Raw genomic sequence first — 19,606 nt, 5'->3', positions numbered from 1 at the left:
CGGTTATCTATCGCGCGTCACCCACTGGGAGAAATTTATTTTACGGTTCGCCGATAACCAGACTCCCCCGTCGACGACAGTCTGTAGTCTGGTCCAGCGATCCAACAAGCGAGAGCGAGAGAGGGGGGGGGGGAGGTAATCGTCGCTGGGAAATCGAATTTTCAAGCTGCCCGGGAAAAACCATCTGAATCGCGGTCCGTTTCTACAATGACGGCGTTTAATCGATCTTCGAGGCTTAGGAGGTTTTCAGAGACCTCCCTATGGTCCTACAGATCTCCCTCGAATTGCAAGGGAATGTATTTCGAATTTTACTTCAGCATTCCTGTTGCTTAAAATCGAATTATTTCAATAAAGAATCTAAACAAGTGAAGTTAATTTATCTGCTAAAGGTATTGTGCGCGATACGAGAAGATGATTGCTTGATTCAGCTCGAAGTCTAACGTGGTTTCCGCTCGAAGACGGAAGCAGCAAACAACGATTTTCCTCTGCCACAGCGGCATGTTTGGGAAAGCCCCCGCGATTAGTATGGAATAGTTGGCAACGATCAGCCGGTTCAAGGAAACGCGATAAGACTGCAGTCCGTGCACGTCGGATCGTCCGCATCCGCGAGCGTGGACGGTGCGGTAATCCAATTTAATGACTCGCCTCTGTGTGCGTGTAATTATCTATTCACGCTCGGCCCGTTGCCGCTCGGTTCGCCTAATTGCCTAATAACCGCACCGATGAAAAAACCGCTCGGGGTCCTCTCGAGACGCGGCGAGACACTGCGCAACGGCGCAACGCTTGCCACGTAAACCGATCGCGCATTAATAATTGCAATTAAAAGAGACGACAACAATAATTGTCAATTACAGTTCGTCGGAAGAAAATCGATCGTCGATACCCGACGTAGTTTATGCAATGATCGTTGAACGCCGAGTGCCATTCGGCAAAGTATCTGTCTTCTGGAATTTTGTATCTGTCGAATTCTGAGCGGCGGCCAGCGCTGCTCAGAAAAACGTTCGAATTCCTACGATTTCTTTAGAAATTACGTTCGATCTATAGAAAAAGATCTGAATTATTTTGATATCGCGGAGAAAATCATTGGCCGCGCTGCATCGTATGAAAACCTCGCCGACGTTGCCCGTGAATCTAAGCGTGAAATAAAAGTCTGCAACAGGAAATAAAGAGGAGAAATATAATGGTCCGGAGCACCAGATGGTACCTCGTACTAAACAATCGGATAAACAGAGCCGATTGAAAGAATGGGGGCCCCGAGTACGTGCGCTCATCTACTGTTTCGTTGCGCAACCCGTCCCGTCGCCTGCTAATTAGATGACTAGCTGGAAACTTTGTTAACCGTACAAGTGGGCGCGCGATCCGAAACTACCTATGAGACTTGGGCCAATTACAATCGAGTAAATTGCATTGTTCTAAGAACCCGCGGAGGCTGTTCGAGCGAATCGCGAAAAATATTTCTGCCTTTTGCCGCTAGGAGACATTCGTTAAATTGCAGCCAATTTGGATTAGCAGTAGAATTGTTTTCGAGAAGCGTACGCTCGTTAGGGGAGACAGAAAGAGAAGGCGAAGCGAATCACGAAACGAGGTTACAAAATGGCCCCCCGTCAAAGACGATCGCGATCTCGATCACGATCACGATCGCGATCCCAACGGATCCTTTCTCTCTCGTCCAGTCCCTCCGGTTTCCTCCGACTCTGTTTCACTCGGATCACGGCCCCAAACTGGAGAATCCGGTTTCTAAGCGCGCACGATACGAAGCCACGTGGTGGCCAGCCCGTACCAAAACAAATGGCCCAAGAACCCAGGCAAAAGTTGCCTCTTTTCCTCGTTGGAACTTTCCACTGGCCGTCGACGGAAGACCCGGACGTGTCGTTCGACCGAATTGTTGCGCAACTCTCCTCGACAAGTTGGAGTCTCGATCGAGTCTCGGTTAGGGGGAGAGTACCTTTGCTTTTCTATGGGACACCTCTGGAGGGGACAGGTGGTGCATCGAGACCACAATAGACCCGCCAGGAACCCTGCCTCTCGTCCAATGAAACCAATGAAAAAGGGATGAGAGTCCTCTCGGAACAGAGCCTGTACCGTAGACGAAGTGTTCGGTTTGCAAAAGACCGACAGACCGGCGGGAAAACTAATTGTAAGACTAACAAAAAATATTGTACTGCTTGCAGAAAGATTGTAGGACTTTTAGAAACCTTCCAGGGGCAATGGAAAAATTTTAACAACTTCTTTGTATCCTGCAGGGCTTGTAGAAGGATCGTAAAACTTATAGAAAAATGTTCTGCCTCCCAAAACTTACAATACCTTCGGAAATCATTTTACAAACAATTCAAAGATATTACAATGGCCATGGGAGATTTTACGAGCCTGGAAACAAAATTGAGGGGCCGCTAGAGTCGACGCAGGTACCTGGAACATCGGAGACAGGTATGGTCGGCTGCGTCAACAAAAGCTAACGACAAATGTTTCCGGATCGTTGTCTATACAGTCCAGCCACGCTGGACTGTTCGCTGGACTTCGAGAAGTTTTTGGACGGAAACCGAATCTTTTCATCTAAATGGTTCAGCGTTTCGAGTTACGGATTTTAATAGCCGGTTTTCTTTCTAGATCCCTGGTCTCGTTCTCTTCGTTCTACGACGAAGTTTTGTAAACAAGGTAATTAACAGGGATACAACGGTGGCACGCGATGGTCGTCTTAATTATACACGGTAACGGTTCGGTGATCTAGCCTCGTTGCGTTAGTCGGGAAAGAAAAAGCGGGCAAGAGAGGAATACCGCGTTCGGGCACTCGCGCGCTCCCGTCCCTTTGATCTCGACGCGCTAATAACTTGTCAGAAAAGTTAATTAATAGCGAGGTCCGAGGGGCACCGTGAGCCCGGCAAGCAAAGATGATTGACTTCGTTGCGCGTTTTCTCCGGTTGGACCGGAGATGAACTTCCGCCTCGAGTGGAGAATCGGCCCTTTTATCACCGATTCGACGCCCGGCTTCTTTAGAACCGGTTTCCCTTCGACACTCTAATCTAATCCATAGTAACTGCCTTGTTTCCTATCCAAGGGTTGATCGCTGCTGCATTACTATGTAACGTATGTATGTACCAGAACGTCTTTGTCCAAATATTGCACATCCTTTTACGAGCCTTTAAAGATTTGCAGAACATGGAGAAATCCAGATGCTCCCCGGCTCGTCGATAACTTATATTAATTTATATTCGCATGGTCAACGCTATGGAACGTTGCGTGCTCCCACGGTTTTGACATTGTCTCGAACTCCCATAAGACGGGAAAACGAGCAACCGTTACACTTAACGTGCCAAGGCGGACCGAGCAGGCGGAGCTAGTCAGCAAGCCTGACAAAGGATCTCCCGTCGGGACGATATAGACAGTAAGAAAAGTACCAGAGTGGTAGCGAGCATCTGTTCCTATCCTACGCCTACAAGAATATAAACAGTGAACACAGAATCGGAAAGAACGTCGGTTCGCGTTGCGTTGAAGAGGGGAAATTCTGAAATTCAAGGTGCTGGACTCACCGAGAAGACTCAGGCGTGGTTGGTGTCCTGGGGTTGCTTCTCCAGGCGTGTCATCCTCCTCCCGTCGTGTATCCTTTCAGGGGTGAACACATACGCGACAAACAGGTCGTCGGTCCTCGAGGGCACTATGAAAAGGAGGACACGTCCGATTAGAGTCGCGAGATGCACGCGGAGAGGGACGCGGCGGCGGACCTAACCTTGCAAACAAACCGGTGAAACGTCCGACAGGCCAGGAGCGCGGCCTCGAGCGGCGGACAAGGGGGCACTGGCAAATGGCAAACGCGACCCTGAAACGGGTTTTGTCCGGGACAGGTTCGTAAAACCAGCCGGCGAAACGGTCGGCGAACCACCGACGCGAAACCCGTGGACGCAAAGGATCCTCGACGTCACAGGGACCACGATAAGGACGCACCGTATACACACGAGCCTTCGTCACAATCCGGACACAATATCCGCAATCCGCGGAAGGACTGTCGTACCGGCAGCGGCAGCGACAACGTTCACCCGCGCCCCGCAACGGCGCATCGTCTACTACTGGGGAGGGGAGAGCCTCTGAAAGAGAGAGGGAAGCGTTAGCGAACGCATGCGCGTAACGGAGACGGCAGATAGAAGCTTATGGTGGAATGGAGAGGAGAATCATGGGGAAACGCATGTGTGCGACGCAGAAAGGAGATAGGCGCCGCTCAGCGCCGTTGCCGGGAAAAAGTGGTGGGGGTAGCAAGAGGGATGGTTCGCTCAGGCTCGTAACTGCAAACTTCGTTTTCGGTCTTTCAAGGGCGCCGATGAATTTTTCGTAATTATTCGAAACTACTAAAAATTATTATTATCTGGTCATAATCTATGTACATCTACTGGATTTTTCATTCGAATCGAAGACGGAACATTCTACATTCTATTAATTCGTGTGTTTCGATAAATAAAAGTACTACAATTTTTGAGAAACTGCATCATTTCAACTAATAAATGAGTCAACATGAAATTAGCGGTTTTTGTGGGAAATCATGTCAAAAACGAGAGATGTGAAAAGTGTAAATAAATCGTTGAAATAGCGAAAGTTAAGTGTCGGGCAAATCAATTCCCCATTAGAATGTGAATCGGCAGTTTTGCAACTTTACAACCAGGCGTATTTGTTAAGCAACGTAAGAAGTAGGTGCTTAAACTTTTACGACTTGAAACTTTGTATAAATAAAGGCAAAGAATGAGAACCTCTGCAGATACGCAAAAGGGTTGCACGATCATTTTCAATGTTTAAATTATCTCCCATACAATTAAAACATTCGCGAGAATTCCGACAGCGTCGTTACTCGTCTTGAATACATTTAAATACGAGAACGTATATATTTAATTTACCATATATTCTTCAATTTGGTAGTTAGAGGTAGAAGACAACCTGCGATCCATCCGCAATGCGTCGATTTTCTACGTTGTTGCGTACGGAAGTCACTACGTAAATCACTACATGGACAAAATTAATTCGAATTAAAGTGTCAATTGGACTGATCAGTCATAGACGGCGCGGCGGAACGGAGAACCGGACGTGGTCAGTGGATCAAGATCGATTCAGTTCTACAATTTGTATTCGTACTTAAAAGTTTCTGGAAGATTTTCCGTTAATTTTCCTTTCTGATTTACTTGTCATTAATCTAATACGATGCGACAAAAGTGTAGTTAACGAATATTATGAGGTTAGAAAACTTTTTAAGAGTTTGTGCATTTTAGTTGAGATTACAAAACGACTATGGTCCTAGGATATATGTATAAATTAAATTTCTAAAAGTTAAATTGCCAAAAATTATTGAATAAAAAGTTTTCTAGTACAGTCAACTATTACAGCGAAGATTCATGAGATAACTCGAAAATACATTCTGTCTTCGAGTTAGCATCTGTTGTTCACAGTTAGGTTAATCTACGATGTTTGGGAAAAGGAGGAACGTTGGATCGTTGGGTGGAGAGGGGGTGTTCATCGAGATGAACGGACCGGTCGAGTTTGCGCAGACTCGACAACCCGTAACCGCAGTATAAAACGTTTTCCGCGCTTTTTCTTCAGCCAAATAACTTCGCATTACGGACTACCAGCAGAAATCGATTTTTCCATATCAATTGCTCAAACGCCGGAGAATTGCCGTACGAATTTCTGCTTGATCTGTTCCGGTTATTCCAGTTGTCCCGGAGTTTCGTATTCGCCTTTGCAATTGCTATTGCGATTATCTTGGTAAGATTGCTCAATCGTAATTAGCTAATACGTAATGGGTTTTATGCTATTTTAATCGGGTAATTTAGATTAAGATTCGATAATTGCAGGTTTTATCGCAGATTTTTATCGAGATTGGAACGCAAGGTATTAGAGCATCGATAATCACAAGTTATTTGTTCGTGAGGTTTACGTTACGATAAGTACTGCAGATGATTGTTCGTTGCGTTTGAATTTTAAAGTCATCTAGAACTCTATATAGTTTTGTTTACATCGGCAACAGCAATCATAATTCGGTCGAACAAGACGCTCGAAATGCTTTGCGTGTTCAATCGTTGAAGGACGTTCGGCATTGAGCAGAACGAAGGACGTTGTCGGTGCAGTTTGTAAGTTTTAATTGGGTCAGTTTTTAATTACATTCAACGTGTCGATTTCTTTAACCAGCTCTGCTAATACTTTTAATTTTAAGTTAATTTATTCCATCAAATTGTTATCACTATTCTTGGTGTAATTAGGGATGGGAAATTGAAAGACTTGAATATCATTCAACGATGCACTGATTCAAATAATCAAAGGGTTCGTTTCAATGTTTAATTCGAAAAAGAATGTTACAAGGACAGAAGAATATGGTTTACTGGATCCTTTAATTATTTCAAACAGTATTTAAACATTTTATTTGTACATCTCAGTTTAAAAATTTGTAATTTTCTTTTCTATGATTTAGGTTTATTTATAGATACAGTACCCGTTATGTACAATCAGGACATTATACTTCGCTTGACAACTATATTAATCCATTACACAGCAAGGCTGGGAAGATTTATGCAACTGTGCAAACAAAGCACTAAAAATCGAGAAAAAATTTTCCAAAGAGAATAAATGCATAAATTCTCACAGGCTGATCATTTTGCATATATTGGATATCCCGGCAAAATTCGTGCTGAATTTAGCTGGGTCATGTTAATTGTAAATACCGACTACAGTCTAGGCACCAATTATTTCTACATTAGCCTACTATCACATGTTCCAGCGTATGTGAGTATTGAATCGACATAAATAACGAAGGATCTCAATATGCGAATAACTGACTAGGACGAGAGAGAATGCAAGGGGGCAAAGCCGAGTCTCTATAAATATTTTTCACCCCTGCCCCCTCCGCTCCGCCCCCCTTCCCCCACCCCGTAAACGACGGTGTTCACTACGTTAAAAAATAAAACATTTGGCCGAATGAATATTAAACGTCCGAACTGGACGGGAACCGAGGAAAAAATATTCCCCGTAGAATAAATAGCCCGTTTACAACGGAAGTCACGCGGGCAAATAAAATTCTCGACACAGTAAATACGGGCTGCCGGGGGTGATGCTTTTTTATTTTCTCTGTTCTCCTGTTTGTTGTATTTTTAGTTGCTTCCTTTTTTGTTGTTGTTGTCGTTGTATGTTTCAACGACTCAATTATGAGAGCCGAAGGGAAAGTAGATCGGAGAGAACGCATCGCGGCGAGATTTTCCATGTAATTGGCCGATATCGGGTCGTTCGGCACGCTTTCTAGACAATCCGAGGTAAATCAGGATGTTTCCTTAAATTTCGAACCGCCCGCCGCCGACACACACAGCACCCTAAAAAACACCTGCGTTCCAGTACACCGGTTCGAAACGCTACAATAGCAACTTCGCTTTAATTGATCGCCACACAGCGTGAAAAACATGGCTAGAAAATTCGTGAACCACATTTGTGCAGATACAAATATTTTGAAAGCGCTGTGAGCATAATGCGGATGTATTGCGCTCGTGATAACAAAGAGTCGATCAAATGCAAAACAGTAAAAATATTTGTAGAATTTATTCAGAAGAGAAATTAAAAATTAATGTCTCCGTGTATTTTTAAATCGGTGCAGACAATTTTGATTACGCACAAAAATCATAGTAAATGTATTTATAGAATTTTATCGGTTCTCCTGTTCTATTAGTTTCTTTAAAAAACCTTAACAATTTAATCTGGTAACAGATGGAACGCAAGTTGACTTGGTTGGCTGATAAAAATTCTGTGTCTGCAAAAAAATCTGCTGAAATATGTCTACGTTGACATCCCCCCCCCCCCCCAAAAAAAATTGCTTTGTCTTAATGGCATTGCGTGATATCAACCCGTTAACATTTCACAGAAATACTTGCACAAATCGCATAGTTTCGCGAGGGTAGAATGTTGGAGAGGGATTTGTCGCAGCTAGAGTTTTTCCAATGGAAAGAATAATATCTCCGTGTGATTTACATGCCGAGCGTCAGTCAGCTCGTTAATAATTCAATTTTCAATCTGGTCTTAATGCTCGCTCGAATCTCTCTCTTTCTCTCTCGCTCTCTCGTTCTTTCTGCCTCGCCTTTTCTACTTCCTTTCGTTCCATTTCCTGTTCTAGAACGAAAACAATTGCGCTCGACCTCGGGAACACGGTTTTCCGAAACGATAACACGCTCGCCTATGTGTGTTCGCGCTAACAGCGTTATCGTCCTTAAAAATTCCGCCGGTTAATCCGCTCCTGCGTTCCCGTGTTTTTTTTTTTTTTGTAAACCAGTGCCGGAAAATTCACGCATCCAATGCACGCAGAACGGCGAAGGAACAAGAACGCTAGAAATTTGTAACAGCGTTCTTACTGCTGGCGAGATAGTTTCACGGCTGAGAATTAACTCGAAGGGTAATCAAGGAATGTTGATTTATGACGCAAAGAGTTTTTCTGATTGTAAAAATCATTTTCGAGCGAAGTCCCCTAGATATGTCGTCGTGCGTGTCGCTGATTTTTATTTATCTATAATTAAATAAGACTGCTCCGGATCGAGATTCTTAGCTCGTGATAAAAAACGGTATATCGGGCTATCTCTGCGGATCGATCTGCAGCCAAGAAATTAATTCTCCCCGACTGCTCACTCTTCTCTCTCTCTCACACACACACGCACACATACACACACACGTTCACGTTTCCTCTTCACACTCTTTCTCTGTATCGGCTGTAATTGTTAACGAAAACGCAGCGTTCCAATTGTTCCATCGACGCGCGCAAATTACTCTCTGCTGCTCTCCTTTTCCTTGTTTTCGCGAGCACGACGTCAACCAGGACAAAGAGAGCGGAACTGTGAATGGACAGTGAACGGACAACTGTGGGATTTGATTTCATGACTGTGCTTTATATGCATCGTCGCGATTCGACATGTAAAAACGTAACAATTCTCTATACATTACAAGAATGCGACCGTTTTGTTCGTGTTCCAGGCCCCGCGTGTCGCCGGTACACCCTGGATTCAAGCGAGACACGAACTAGTGAGATCGGCGAGGAACATTGAACAGTGAAGGCTTCGGCGGAATCTTCGTGGTCCTCCCTTAAATCCGGGGCGCGAGAGATTTCCTTCAAAAACTGTTCTACAGAGGGCCGGTTAAGCAAAATTTTCTGCGCGTCGAATCCAGTTCGCAAATGGAAAATCATGAAGCAGTCTTTGTAGCCCAGTTTGAGAAGCACTGCGCGCGATTACGCTCGTGGCACGGCCACGTGCTCGTCAAGAGTACGATCGAGGTGAGGGCGACTTCGATGAGCGACAGTCTTGCGTAGACTGCGATCTACGGGGTGGGCCGGAAAAGCAGGCGGTTGGTATTGCGAGCCGAGTTCGTTCCGAATTCTGGCGTACGAGCTTGGATTTTTCCAGCTTATCCCCGACGCAACCAGACAACGGCGACGACGATCCACTTTGTTCCACCCATGTTTGAAAAGCGACCGTCTGGTTACACCTGTTAATCGCCCAATCGTCTCATGGTTTCTTGAAAGAAACGGTCGATCGAGCTACACCTCTGTCGCTTCTGATCCTCGCGAACCTGAAACACAGTCGAAGAACACATGATCTCTTTGTTAAATGAACGTAGACTGCATCGAATTTAGAGTGTTGCTCCCCCATAATAGCCAAACCAGTAAATCGTTTACCAATACGGGCTACGTTCATTCCTGATCTATTAATCCCACCAAGCAGAGTGGTGCTGCTCCGATTGTCCGCGGGAACAAATCTTGTTCTACACGGAGAAACATGTTGTTTCCGCATAGGTCGTTAACGAATTGTAACTAGCATCGAGACTGTACCGTGTTCGGAGATTAATGTTGCAGGAGATTCGATAATTAGAGGAGTGCTTCCGCGATCGGTTGCGTATAGATACGTAACAATTAACGAAGCGTTGCCGCAGTCCTTTCAGCTGATTATCCGGGACGCAACGGGGCGTAATGCGATTCCCGGATAATTGTTTGCGATAAATGGGTCGTGCCTTTTAACAGGATCGATATAGCAGGGTGCTCGCCGCGCCGCGTTTGAGTTTATTGTTAGGTTCGAAGGTCTGCGGCCTGGATAGCCACGCACGCGGAATGCTCGAATTCCATTAATTGGAGCATCGAATTTCCACGAATTTTTCCGGGACCGGAAACGGAACGGGGGAGCGGAGGGGGGATTCTACGAACGGGATTTATGACCGATCGGAGATCGCGCGAAGACGCCGTGATCGCGCGAGTCAGTGCCTCCCATCTAGGGTTAAACCCCGGGACCCCCCATAAAACCAGTTTCGCAGCAAACTTTCTTTCCGGTCGAACGATTTATCGCCGACCTTTACGGCCCCGGCCGCCCTTACAAGATAATCCGACGTCGTACGAAAAACCTTGATGCACGACGTTTACATGGCGGTCGTTTGCTTTAAAGCCTCGTTTAAAGTCGAACGGGCGCACGCCCGTTAACGGAAAACGTCGTCGTCCCGCGAAATTGCGAACCAGTTCCAATTTGCGCCCGGCACACGCTTCCGCGTACTCGGGCCAATCCAGATTTTTATGGGGTCGAGCCAGGCATTGGCCACGGGACTTTTGCATATTCCGTCTGGTAACAAACTGACCGTAAATCATTCGAATCTGTTAGTTCGCGGCAATAACCGACGCAAAATTCACCGATACTCCATCAAATTGTTGGCGCTTCGCTTGCATTTTTGACGAAATTAATGTGTCTTTTCTTTTTTAGAACCGATACTAATCCAGGAAAACTGTTTCCAGGTCCACGATACGCGAGAAAGTCTGCAGGCTCTAGGGAAAAGGCAGATGAACTTACCCGAGACTGGTTATTTGTGGGAGTTGACAATGTTGAGCGCCACAGCCTCGGGCAAGCTGTCCTCCTCCTGCTCGTCCTTGACGCCGAAGGTAGCTTTGTAGATGAAGGAAGACAGCAGGGCGCCGCCGATCGGCCCGAACCAATACACCCAATGGTGGGACCACTGATTGTTCCAGAGGGCCGGGGCGAACGACCTGGCCGGATTCATGCTGCAGCCGGTGTAGGGCCCGAATGCCAACGCTAACGCGCAGACCGTGAAGCCGAACCTGACAGGTACAGAGTCTGTGTTCTTCGCGTTCCTCTGGTCCCAAACGGCGCAAGCGACCAGCATCAGTATGCCTGTTGCGATCCCCTCCAACAAGAGCCCCTGGATCACCGACAGGTCTGCGTGCAAATCGTTGACACAGAATGAGTTTGTTTGTTCGGGTCCGCCGCTAGTCAATCGATTCGCTGGTGTCACCATCTGCAACCATGATTTACCCTTTTCTTATAGACTACTCGAGTAGGCTGGAAGACAATCCTTTGACAGATTCTCACGAAATCCTACTTAAATTCAGTGAAACGATAAAGTGCGAATGGAGGGCAGCCATGAATTTTTAATAGTAGACCCCGCTGTAGCTGTGCCGTATTTCATCCGAATAAATATCAATGATCATTAATTTCCAGGTGAACTCGTCTGGCGTATCTAGCACGCACGATGTTTGCCAAAGGATCAGCGTTACGTAAGCTATACGCGTGACGATGAACGCGTGACGCTACCGAATCAGCGATTATCCGATCGGGGGTCTTGAACTTCGATAAAATGCCTGAGGGCAAAGTTCCGATTAAATTAAGACCGTCTTATCGACCAAGAACTATTCCCACTTCCTCTTCTTTGACTTGGCTAGCGTCGTTGGAGAGCGTGCCGATGTCTACGAAAAAATTACGTTTCGTGGTTGATCTAATACGACGAGAAAATTCCTCGGCGCTGCCACTGAATAGATAAATAGTTGGCTAACTTGACCGTCCGTGACCGACCTCTTCCGACTCGCCAACTTCCAATTCCTCAGGAGACCGGGAAAAGTATATAGCCTGTTTTCTTACTCAATTAGAGGTCTATCATCCACCTAGGAACGCGAGAACATGGCTAAGGACAGCCTAGAGACATCTATCGGCACTCTTCGCTGCAACGGCTAGGGGGCTGCTAGGATGATACCTTCCTCGCGAGTGCCTCCACCGTTATCGATTTTTATGTATTTCCTACACGTGTATGGTCGTCGAATATCGTGGCTGACTGCGCGAGACAGGCCCTAGTAGCTTAGAAAGCAACCCTTTTATGGAACCCACCTTCAGCATTCCGTATCCGGTGACTGCTCCCATAAGTTGCGAGATAAAGTAAACGATGCCTTCGGAAATGGTCTTCTTACCGAGTACGATCGCCCCCACGGTGATAGCTGGATTAACGTGAGCATGGCTGATGTGTCCGATGCTCTGCAAACAGACATTAAATGGTAACGAACAATGAGTTCTCGAGTAACGTCGCGGAGCAATCGATCATTGCTAATCTCGCTAGCTTTCGGAACATTATCGCTGTCTCCTTATCAGAAGAAGTTAATTATAGGCTAAAGACAGACAACGCAAATCGAAAATCGCGACGAGTCGCGAGCCGAATCATAAATTTAATAATCAATTATCCGAAAAGTACTTTCCGATCTTATCGTAGATGATTAAATTCAATCCCGTATAGAAGCAGTAGTTAAAAGTTTTCATTGAATTTTCAGGCACGATCGATTGCATAAAAACGCAAAGAAACATAAAATCCATTCGCTGACCTGGATCACGACCATCACCGCTAGGCCGAAGGTCAACGCGATCTGTAGATGGGACGGTACCACCCCTAGACTGGCCACGCAGCCCATGCAACCCACGAACACCAGGAGAGCGGTCCCGATCATTTCGGCGAACCCCGTCAGCAGAGTGGTCTTCACGCCCCCGCCATCCTCCACCAGCTTCTTGAAGCCTGCGAAGAAAAACCACGTACTCGTTACCGCAAATCAATCGATAGTTTGCAATCCAGACCAGAAAAAATCAAAAAATGTAAAATCGTCTCGCCTGCCCTGACCCTAATACAGCGTTGCAGGGAAACGGTAGAGTTTGTAGAAGGTCAAACGGAGGAAGCAGTGACCGCTGTTCCAGTCACGAACAGCAAAGAAATTAATAAACCAAAAAATCACTTCGTCGGTTCGACCCTACCGGTGCCTTGCGCAACCACAACCAAAGAGTCATTACTGAATCGTTCACGATGCATTATACAGGGCGACTCCAAATTGATGAGTGGTTTCAAGGTATTTGGACAATTCAATGAAAGTAAAACTGTTCTGATTTTTAGGGACGCAAGAGCAAATAGTCTCCGGTATCTAAAACCACGTGATAGACTCTACAGGGCGATTAAAAATTGGTAACGGAGGAAGCAGTCTCTGGATTTTACAAGATGATTCCATGACGGTAAGATGCAGGAAATTTAAGAAATGTACCAACATTTAGACCTCTTCGGAAGAACAACAACGCGACAATCCAGGATTGCTTCCGCGAAGCGATTGATCAGATGCGACAGAAAGGAAGCGACGAAACGATAAAGCGCGATACCAAACGGACGGTAATCGAAGGTGCTTGGCGCAAATGTTTTGAGCAGGCCTGTAGACTCGGTGTCCTATATCGGACCGCGGCGGCAGATCGAAGATCTGGGAACTCGCGACGCAGACTCCGCGAATCCTCGGTGGCCAACGGCGCTGGTGGCCGTCGTTGCTGGCATAGCTTGGTCGCCGAATAGAACAAGGAAAAAGACGAGGACATGGACGAACGAACAAGGCAGCGGATCCTTACCGAATTCTAAAGGCATCCTGCGACGTGTAGTCGAACGAGTCGGCGCGGTCGACGTGCACTCGGAACCACTTCCACCGACCGAGTAAGAATTGCAAGTGCAAGAGGCTCGGCGCTGGCGCTCAACGAGGACGGCCAGACGAAGGACGCTCACCGCTTCCGTTGACTACTGTCGATTCCACTGGCTGCTAGTCAACGATTAGGCTTTCTATAGTTGACGCAAGTGTCGCAGATAATCACTGGTAAACACGATCGGTTCTACGCTTAATCTTATCGTCCTAACTTCTGGTCGACAGTGTTTGAAGGAATTTTACCAGTTTGTCGATAAACAAGTCCACTAAATAATGATGTCAGACCCTGCCAAAAGAGATGAAACATTGAGCTAGATAACGTCTAGACAAGAGCCAATCGATGCTGATCAGCCGGAGAGGTTCCAAGAAAGGACTGTAAATGGTAAGGGAAGGGAGATGCGATAATGATTTACGATCGACTTCCGCGCATAGGATCGCCGCATTACTGTCGCCGGATGCTGAAGAGTGCACGTTGGAATTCCCGCATCGATATTCCATCGAGAAGCCACCGTCAAACTAATTTACAACCGACACGGAACTCGTTGAATATCGACTGCCTTGACACGGATACTGGCGCCTTGAATCGTTACTTAGAGGATACTTTTTCTACGGATCGAGATAGCCAAGTTCACTGGGATAACTCGGTCGGTCACCGATTACATTATCCATTGCCTGTCAAAGTTATCCCCTGATTTACGATTATCTGAATGAAATCTATGCTAAGACCTATCCTGCAGATAGAAAACTGGTGGATTAAGTTATACCGAATCATCGCTTATACCGTGTTCCTGGGGTGCTCCGAATGATATTTAGGGGCTGGATGCTTAAACTTTCATTCAGACAATAGAGATGCAAGATAGAGTTAGGCGAAGTCTGATATTAGACCGTGGTTCTTTATGCGAACACCAATTTTCCTAGTTTATAGATGCGATCAATGGAATATTGGGACCGGCGCGTCGAACGAAATCGCGAGCACGCCGTTGACTCCCGGAGAATCTAGCAAGAATAGCAGAGAGCCGCGTGGATCGCGGTGCATCGATCACGATACAGTCTAGCGATGAGCGTTGCACGACGGATTATCGGACGTCCAGATCTTTATGCGCTCGGTGTTATCAAGGATAGTTCTCGTACTTGAAAATTCCGGAAATTATGGAACTATGATTTTTCTGAAGCTCTGGAGAGCTATGATAATTAATGGGAATTTTTTCAGGACTCCCCGAGTTCCCCGCGATTCGCTTCCTGACTTGCTATTCGTTCCGATGTGAATTTCTTCGTCTTTTTACACAATGGAACAATCACGATCAAGAAGGTAACAAAGAAGCTGCAATTTACGGCGCAACATGAAACATTTTATGCCTCCTAGGCAAATCGCCGAGATGGAAAAAAGATATTAGTTAACACTGTTGCAGATAATGATACTCGTCACGGAATTAGACGTTTCTTTGGCTTTTATATTCGCGTTTCTACGGTAGTAACTGGTAATTACGATGACAAACGGTAATTTCAGTCGACGCGTAACGCGTGCAGGCCGCGTTTCGTGCAACGTTAATTAAAATGCGATGAAATATCGAAACGCGTCACGCGCACCAAGACAATGAATCGAAAATCGCAGTTTTTCGTTCACCATTAATTACGCGGCAGTTTACCAGATTGTAACTGCATCGCTTCGCGTACAGTGCATCCGGAACGAATCCAATCATCCTACGAAGCGACTAATTAGCAAAATTTCAAGACTGCGCAGATAAGCATCGCCGGGGAAATCTTTGTGGAAATAGGAAAACACTGGGAAAATGATAATGGCAGAGGTATTTGCGGAATTTCTGATTCGCCGAGACCATTATGCTGGATGGTCCCGACGGCACAGGTGTGACGTTACGGGCACGTGGGCTAAAAATAGATCGCACACGTGTCTGAAATGCTGAAAAACGGGGATCCGTGCGCGAGTAAAAAGCGAGAGCAAATTCAAGCGTGTGCACAAGCGGTAATCGGGATGCAAATAAACAAAAGGAATTACCATAAAGTTACCGGCGGGCATAAAATTATTGACGCGGTTCCAAAAAAAAAAGAAGAAACAACGATAGCGAAGGAAAAATCATGCGAGGATGAAGGAAGGAGAGACGGAGAGATGGAGGGAGAAGGTTCGGCGAGCGGCGCCAAAGTGAACACGCAGACGCGCGTATGCATTCGTTTTCTAATTACTCGCGCATGGAAAATTTGTACCGCCGACAATCCTTCGATCGCTCTATAACTATAACAGGATCCGTTGCGCAACTACATTTCTCATTACGATGGGCGTTCCGTATCGGGAAAGAAAATAAAGCTAGGGGGAGAAGAAAGAATTGGATCCGGTATTCGTATCTAAGTGGGCCATTTGTTGTCGTTGATAGCGGGAACCAATTAATCCTTTGGATCGATTCGACGTAACGCGGCAGCGGCGTTCTCTACAGGCCGCACAATATTTCCCGATCCGCCAGAAAATTTCCAAAAAATTCATCCGCAGAATTCCTACGAAGTTCGAAGCAGCGTAGACACTGCGACGGATTGTAAATTCAAGATATTTTCGAAATTTCTTACGGTCAGATTTCCGGAATCAAAATGTCGAAAAATGCTGCGTTCTTCACGCTGCGACGCGCATGCTGGAATATTTTCGGATCGTTGGCACGCGGACGCACTTGGTCGTAAAAAATTCCGAAAACGCGTCGAGTCTTTTCGAACGCTTGAGAGTTGTTAAAAATCTATTAGCCATATTTCGTTAAACGTTTCGCCGATATCGGCGATCACCGACGGCAAGCGAAGTTTGTTGTTCACCGGGCGCAACCGTATCAAGATAACCATAAAACGAGCAGACAACTGCGAAGTCACCGGTGCTTTCCGAATCGCTAACGATCGGCCAACGGCGAGTCAATATTGATCGTCTCGAGATTCCATTCGGCTCCCCGTTTGTCAGGAACTGTGTACATTAGCAACGAGCCGTAGAGTCCACTTTAAACTTTGCGCGATGGACTCTGAGTGTCTCTTTAAGCAAAGAATTAATAGATAAATTGTTCATGGGTTGTTGGCAACAGATCTCGCTGAGAGGTCGGTGGCCTGGGAAACATCTCCCTCTTCGACGTTCCCTCTATCTTTGCACGAACTCTGATCCCTTTTATCCGAGATCAAGATAACCACCGGTCCGATCAGTTTCACGGAAAATCTTGACCCGACGTGACTTTTCCTTCGCGCGGTAAAATGCTCGAACGCTGTCGCCTGTTATAACAGTCGTATCTCTTCACAGCTGTGTCATCGTCATTGATAAAGCATGTTTCACACAAAATATGCGACAAAGTCACGCGATCGGTCGCAACGACTCGTCGCTTCTCATTCATGTCATACGTTTCATTAAACGCTCGGCAAAGATGCAAATTTTTGGTTTCTCTTTCGTTAAGAACTTTCAGAGCTTCGATCAAACATCCGGTGAACTCCGCTGAAAAATCGATTGACCAAAAGGCTTTCGGTTTCACTGTTAAAAAAAATCCAGAGCCTGGATCTTTCGGTTTAGACCTGGAAGTTCTTCGAATAGACTTTGTTAGAGTTCCGTGTAATCGCTTGGCAATTTGATGGGGAGATTCTGTCGAGAAAATTCCGTTTATCGGTTGATGGCGTGTAATCCGTGAAGCTTCCGCGGTGAAATACGAGCGACCCGATAAGGGCGACGACGCGACGACGGGACGTTCGAAGGCGAACGGGACAAATTATACGTGTTATTATCTGAACCGCGAGAGAAGGCGAGAAGTCGCGTCGTCGGACACGGGGTTAATATTGATAACATTTGCACTCTAGCCGATGTCGCGGCGATTTCGCAAAACGCGGATCCGATCCGCCGCGATTTATACGAAACATTGTCCCTAATCAGCCAGCTATCTTTCATCGACGCCTCGTCGCCGCGCAACAAAATTTTTAATTGCAAAACGACGCTTATCGACCGACTGGTAATTGAGTAATAATTCGAACTAAAAGTGAAACGTCTCTTCGAACAGGCGAACACTTTTCTTGTGATAATGAGAACACCGATAAGCAACACGTGTCTATTACTTATGCATGTTCTGCATCAACGTGCAAGAAAACTTGGGAATGACTCGGATCGTTTTATAGTGCTCGTTTTCGATATCAAGGTAATCGTTATTACCATATCGCATCGATGCTAGTCCACCTTTGGAATATTTTAACCATTGTGTGATTGTAAAGACCTCCTATTGTTAAAACGGAAGGGGGCCGGTATCTGCGGTATCGAGTCAATGTTTAGCCGATTTTTTATGGCCATTGTATTAATTTCACGTATTTTCAGAAATCGAATCAGCATCATCAACTATCGAGGCGTTACCGTGAAACGGAGAAAGCGACCGAGGGGTAAACAAACGAAGGAAAAGCTAGGCGACGATAAGAAGAGGCCTGATGAATAATTAAACCTCTACAGGAAACAGGCATCCACGAGGTTTGCTCCTTTTGAAATATTCATCGTCCACGATGAACCTCTGACTCCACGACCGGTTTCCCGCCAAGAGCTTCGCCCGCGTTGCTCTAATTGCTGATATCGGCTTAACAAGCCTAGGGATATCTCGTTCCTCTCTCCGTTCTATCCTTCCTCTCTCTTACTCTTTCTCTCTCTCTCTCTCTGGATGTACCCTCGATCATGATCTATCCCTTCAATTTTTTCACTCTAGTCTGAAATTCTTTTTTCCTACCATGTACTTCGCACTAACATTAATTCATACTTAGCGCATTACCATGATTCCTGTCTTCGATCTACTCTCATTCAAGTTAGTAAATATCTAACAAAAAGGATCCTAAAAAACGATGGTCAAGAGTCTATCGAAATCCTGTTGCACTTCCCCTTCCGTTCACTTTCATCGAATTTAACATAAGCAGCCGAACAGGGGGCAAAGAGTACAGTACGTATATACAAAGAGTACAGTTTGTAAGTACGGGTTGAAATGGTGTTAATATAAAAAGCGATCGTAAAAGATCGATTGGCTTACCTGACCGTAAATTGTTCGTGGACATGATCAACGATTTTATCGAAGGCACTCACAACACTGATCCGGCGTGTCTCCCTATGTTCGCACGGGGATCGAGGTGGATCAAGGGTATAGATCGTGGCGAAGGCAACGCGCACGACTGAACGCGTCTCTGTACGCCGGGGACGATCGTACGCAATTTATCGCTACGGCATGCGGCACGTGGCTCGCCGTCGAATCAACGTGCACCTCCTCTTCCTCCTACTCCGCCACCCTCCACCTTCCGCTCCCGACACTTCTCGTTCACCAAGTTTATTTTCGATTTTCCCAAACCCGAATCGCCCGTTTATTTTCGCCTCGTTCAACAAACTCTTTGTACCCGGTGCAATTGTTCTCGCAAACAACGTCGCCACGGAAAGGTATACGAGACTCTGGTTCGTCGAGGCTCTCGCTCTGGATCCAGCACGGTAGATCCTCTGGATCCTAGCAAACTCGTCCTCCTATGGAGCTAATTAAATTTACACTTGAAAAGCTCCAAATTTGATTTAGCATTGCGTTTAACATTAGCTGGATTCAACGTTAAGTGGATGGTAGCTTAATCTGTATCGGATCTTCTGCAACTCCAGATAAAAACACATGTAACGCCTAATCGTATTATCGCAAGGTGCGAAGTTCGGCGGCAGGGTATCGACGTGTGGGCAGTATCGGTCTTTTTGTTAATAGACAAGTCAAATTAAAACACTTCAAACTTCCAAGTTACCAAGTATAATACTGAAATGATATCTTTATGGTTGCAGAGAATACTTATCGATGACCCAGATGGGGAACGTGAAGATAGAATGATTCAGAAACGGGA

General features: G+C 45.9%; 2 protein-coding genes across 3 annotated transcripts in view; both read right to left on the bottom strand.

Moving 5' to 3' along the window:
* The window catches only part of Alpha-man-iib (alpha-Mannosidase class II b), a 47,424-nt gene extending 43,427 nt beyond the window's left edge, over nt 1–3,997 (bottom strand). Inside the window, exons 1-2 of the mRNA XM_078184632.1 lie at nt 3,725–3,997; nt 3,528–3,652 (exon numbers count right to left, since the gene is read on the bottom strand). The gene's annotated coding sequence lies outside the window, so the exon portion shown is untranslated. The remainder of the gene's footprint in view (nt 1–3,527; nt 3,653–3,724) is intronic.
* A 3,531-nt stretch (nt 3,998–7,528) lies between these two features.
* Nucleotides 7,529–18,929, bottom strand: LOC144472168 (aquaporin-like). 2 transcript variants are annotated; one of them, XM_078184963.1, is made up of 6 exons: nt 18,772–18,923; nt 13,689–14,042; nt 12,638–12,825; nt 12,153–12,296; nt 10,827–11,289; nt 7,529–9,567 (listed from the first exon to the last, which is right to left on the bottom strand). In XM_078184963.1, exons 2-5 carry the CDS (start codon nt 13,702–13,704, stop codon nt 10,837–10,839), a joined length of 801 nt encoding a protein of 266 aa, XP_078041089.1. In that variant the 5' UTR covers nt 13,705–14,042; nt 18,772–18,923; the 3' UTR covers nt 7,529–9,567; nt 10,827–10,836. The 2 variants fall into 2 exon arrangements, with proteins under 2 accessions (XP_078041089.1, XP_078041088.1); XM_078184962.1 differs by lacking the exon at nt 13,689–14,042 and having other exon boundaries at nt 18,772–18,929.
* Nucleotides 18,930–19,606: the final 677 nt, after the last annotated feature.

This window comes from Augochlora pura, chromosome 7 (assembly GCF_028453695.1).
Source record: "Augochlora pura isolate Apur16 chromosome 7, APUR_v2.2.1, whole genome shotgun sequence".
NCBI lineage: Eukaryota > Metazoa > Arthropoda > Insecta > Hymenoptera > Halictidae > Augochlora > Augochlora pura.
This window is presented reverse-complemented; position numbering and strand designations above follow the sequence as displayed.

Bases quoted from the DNA above. Each gene is read 5' to 3' on its own strand.
- LOC144472168 (XM_078184962.1), bottom strand. From the start codon at position 18,796: ATGTCCACGAACAATTTACGGTCAG. The intron at 12,826-18,771 runs GTAAGCCAATCG...TTTTCTTCGCAG, and splicing joins CACGAACAATTTACGGTCAG to GCTTCAAGAAGCTGGTGGAG. The intron at 11,290-12,152 runs GTGGGTTCCATA...TCATGGTTGCAG, and splicing joins CCGGATACGGAATGCTGAAG to ATGGTGACACCAGCGAATCG.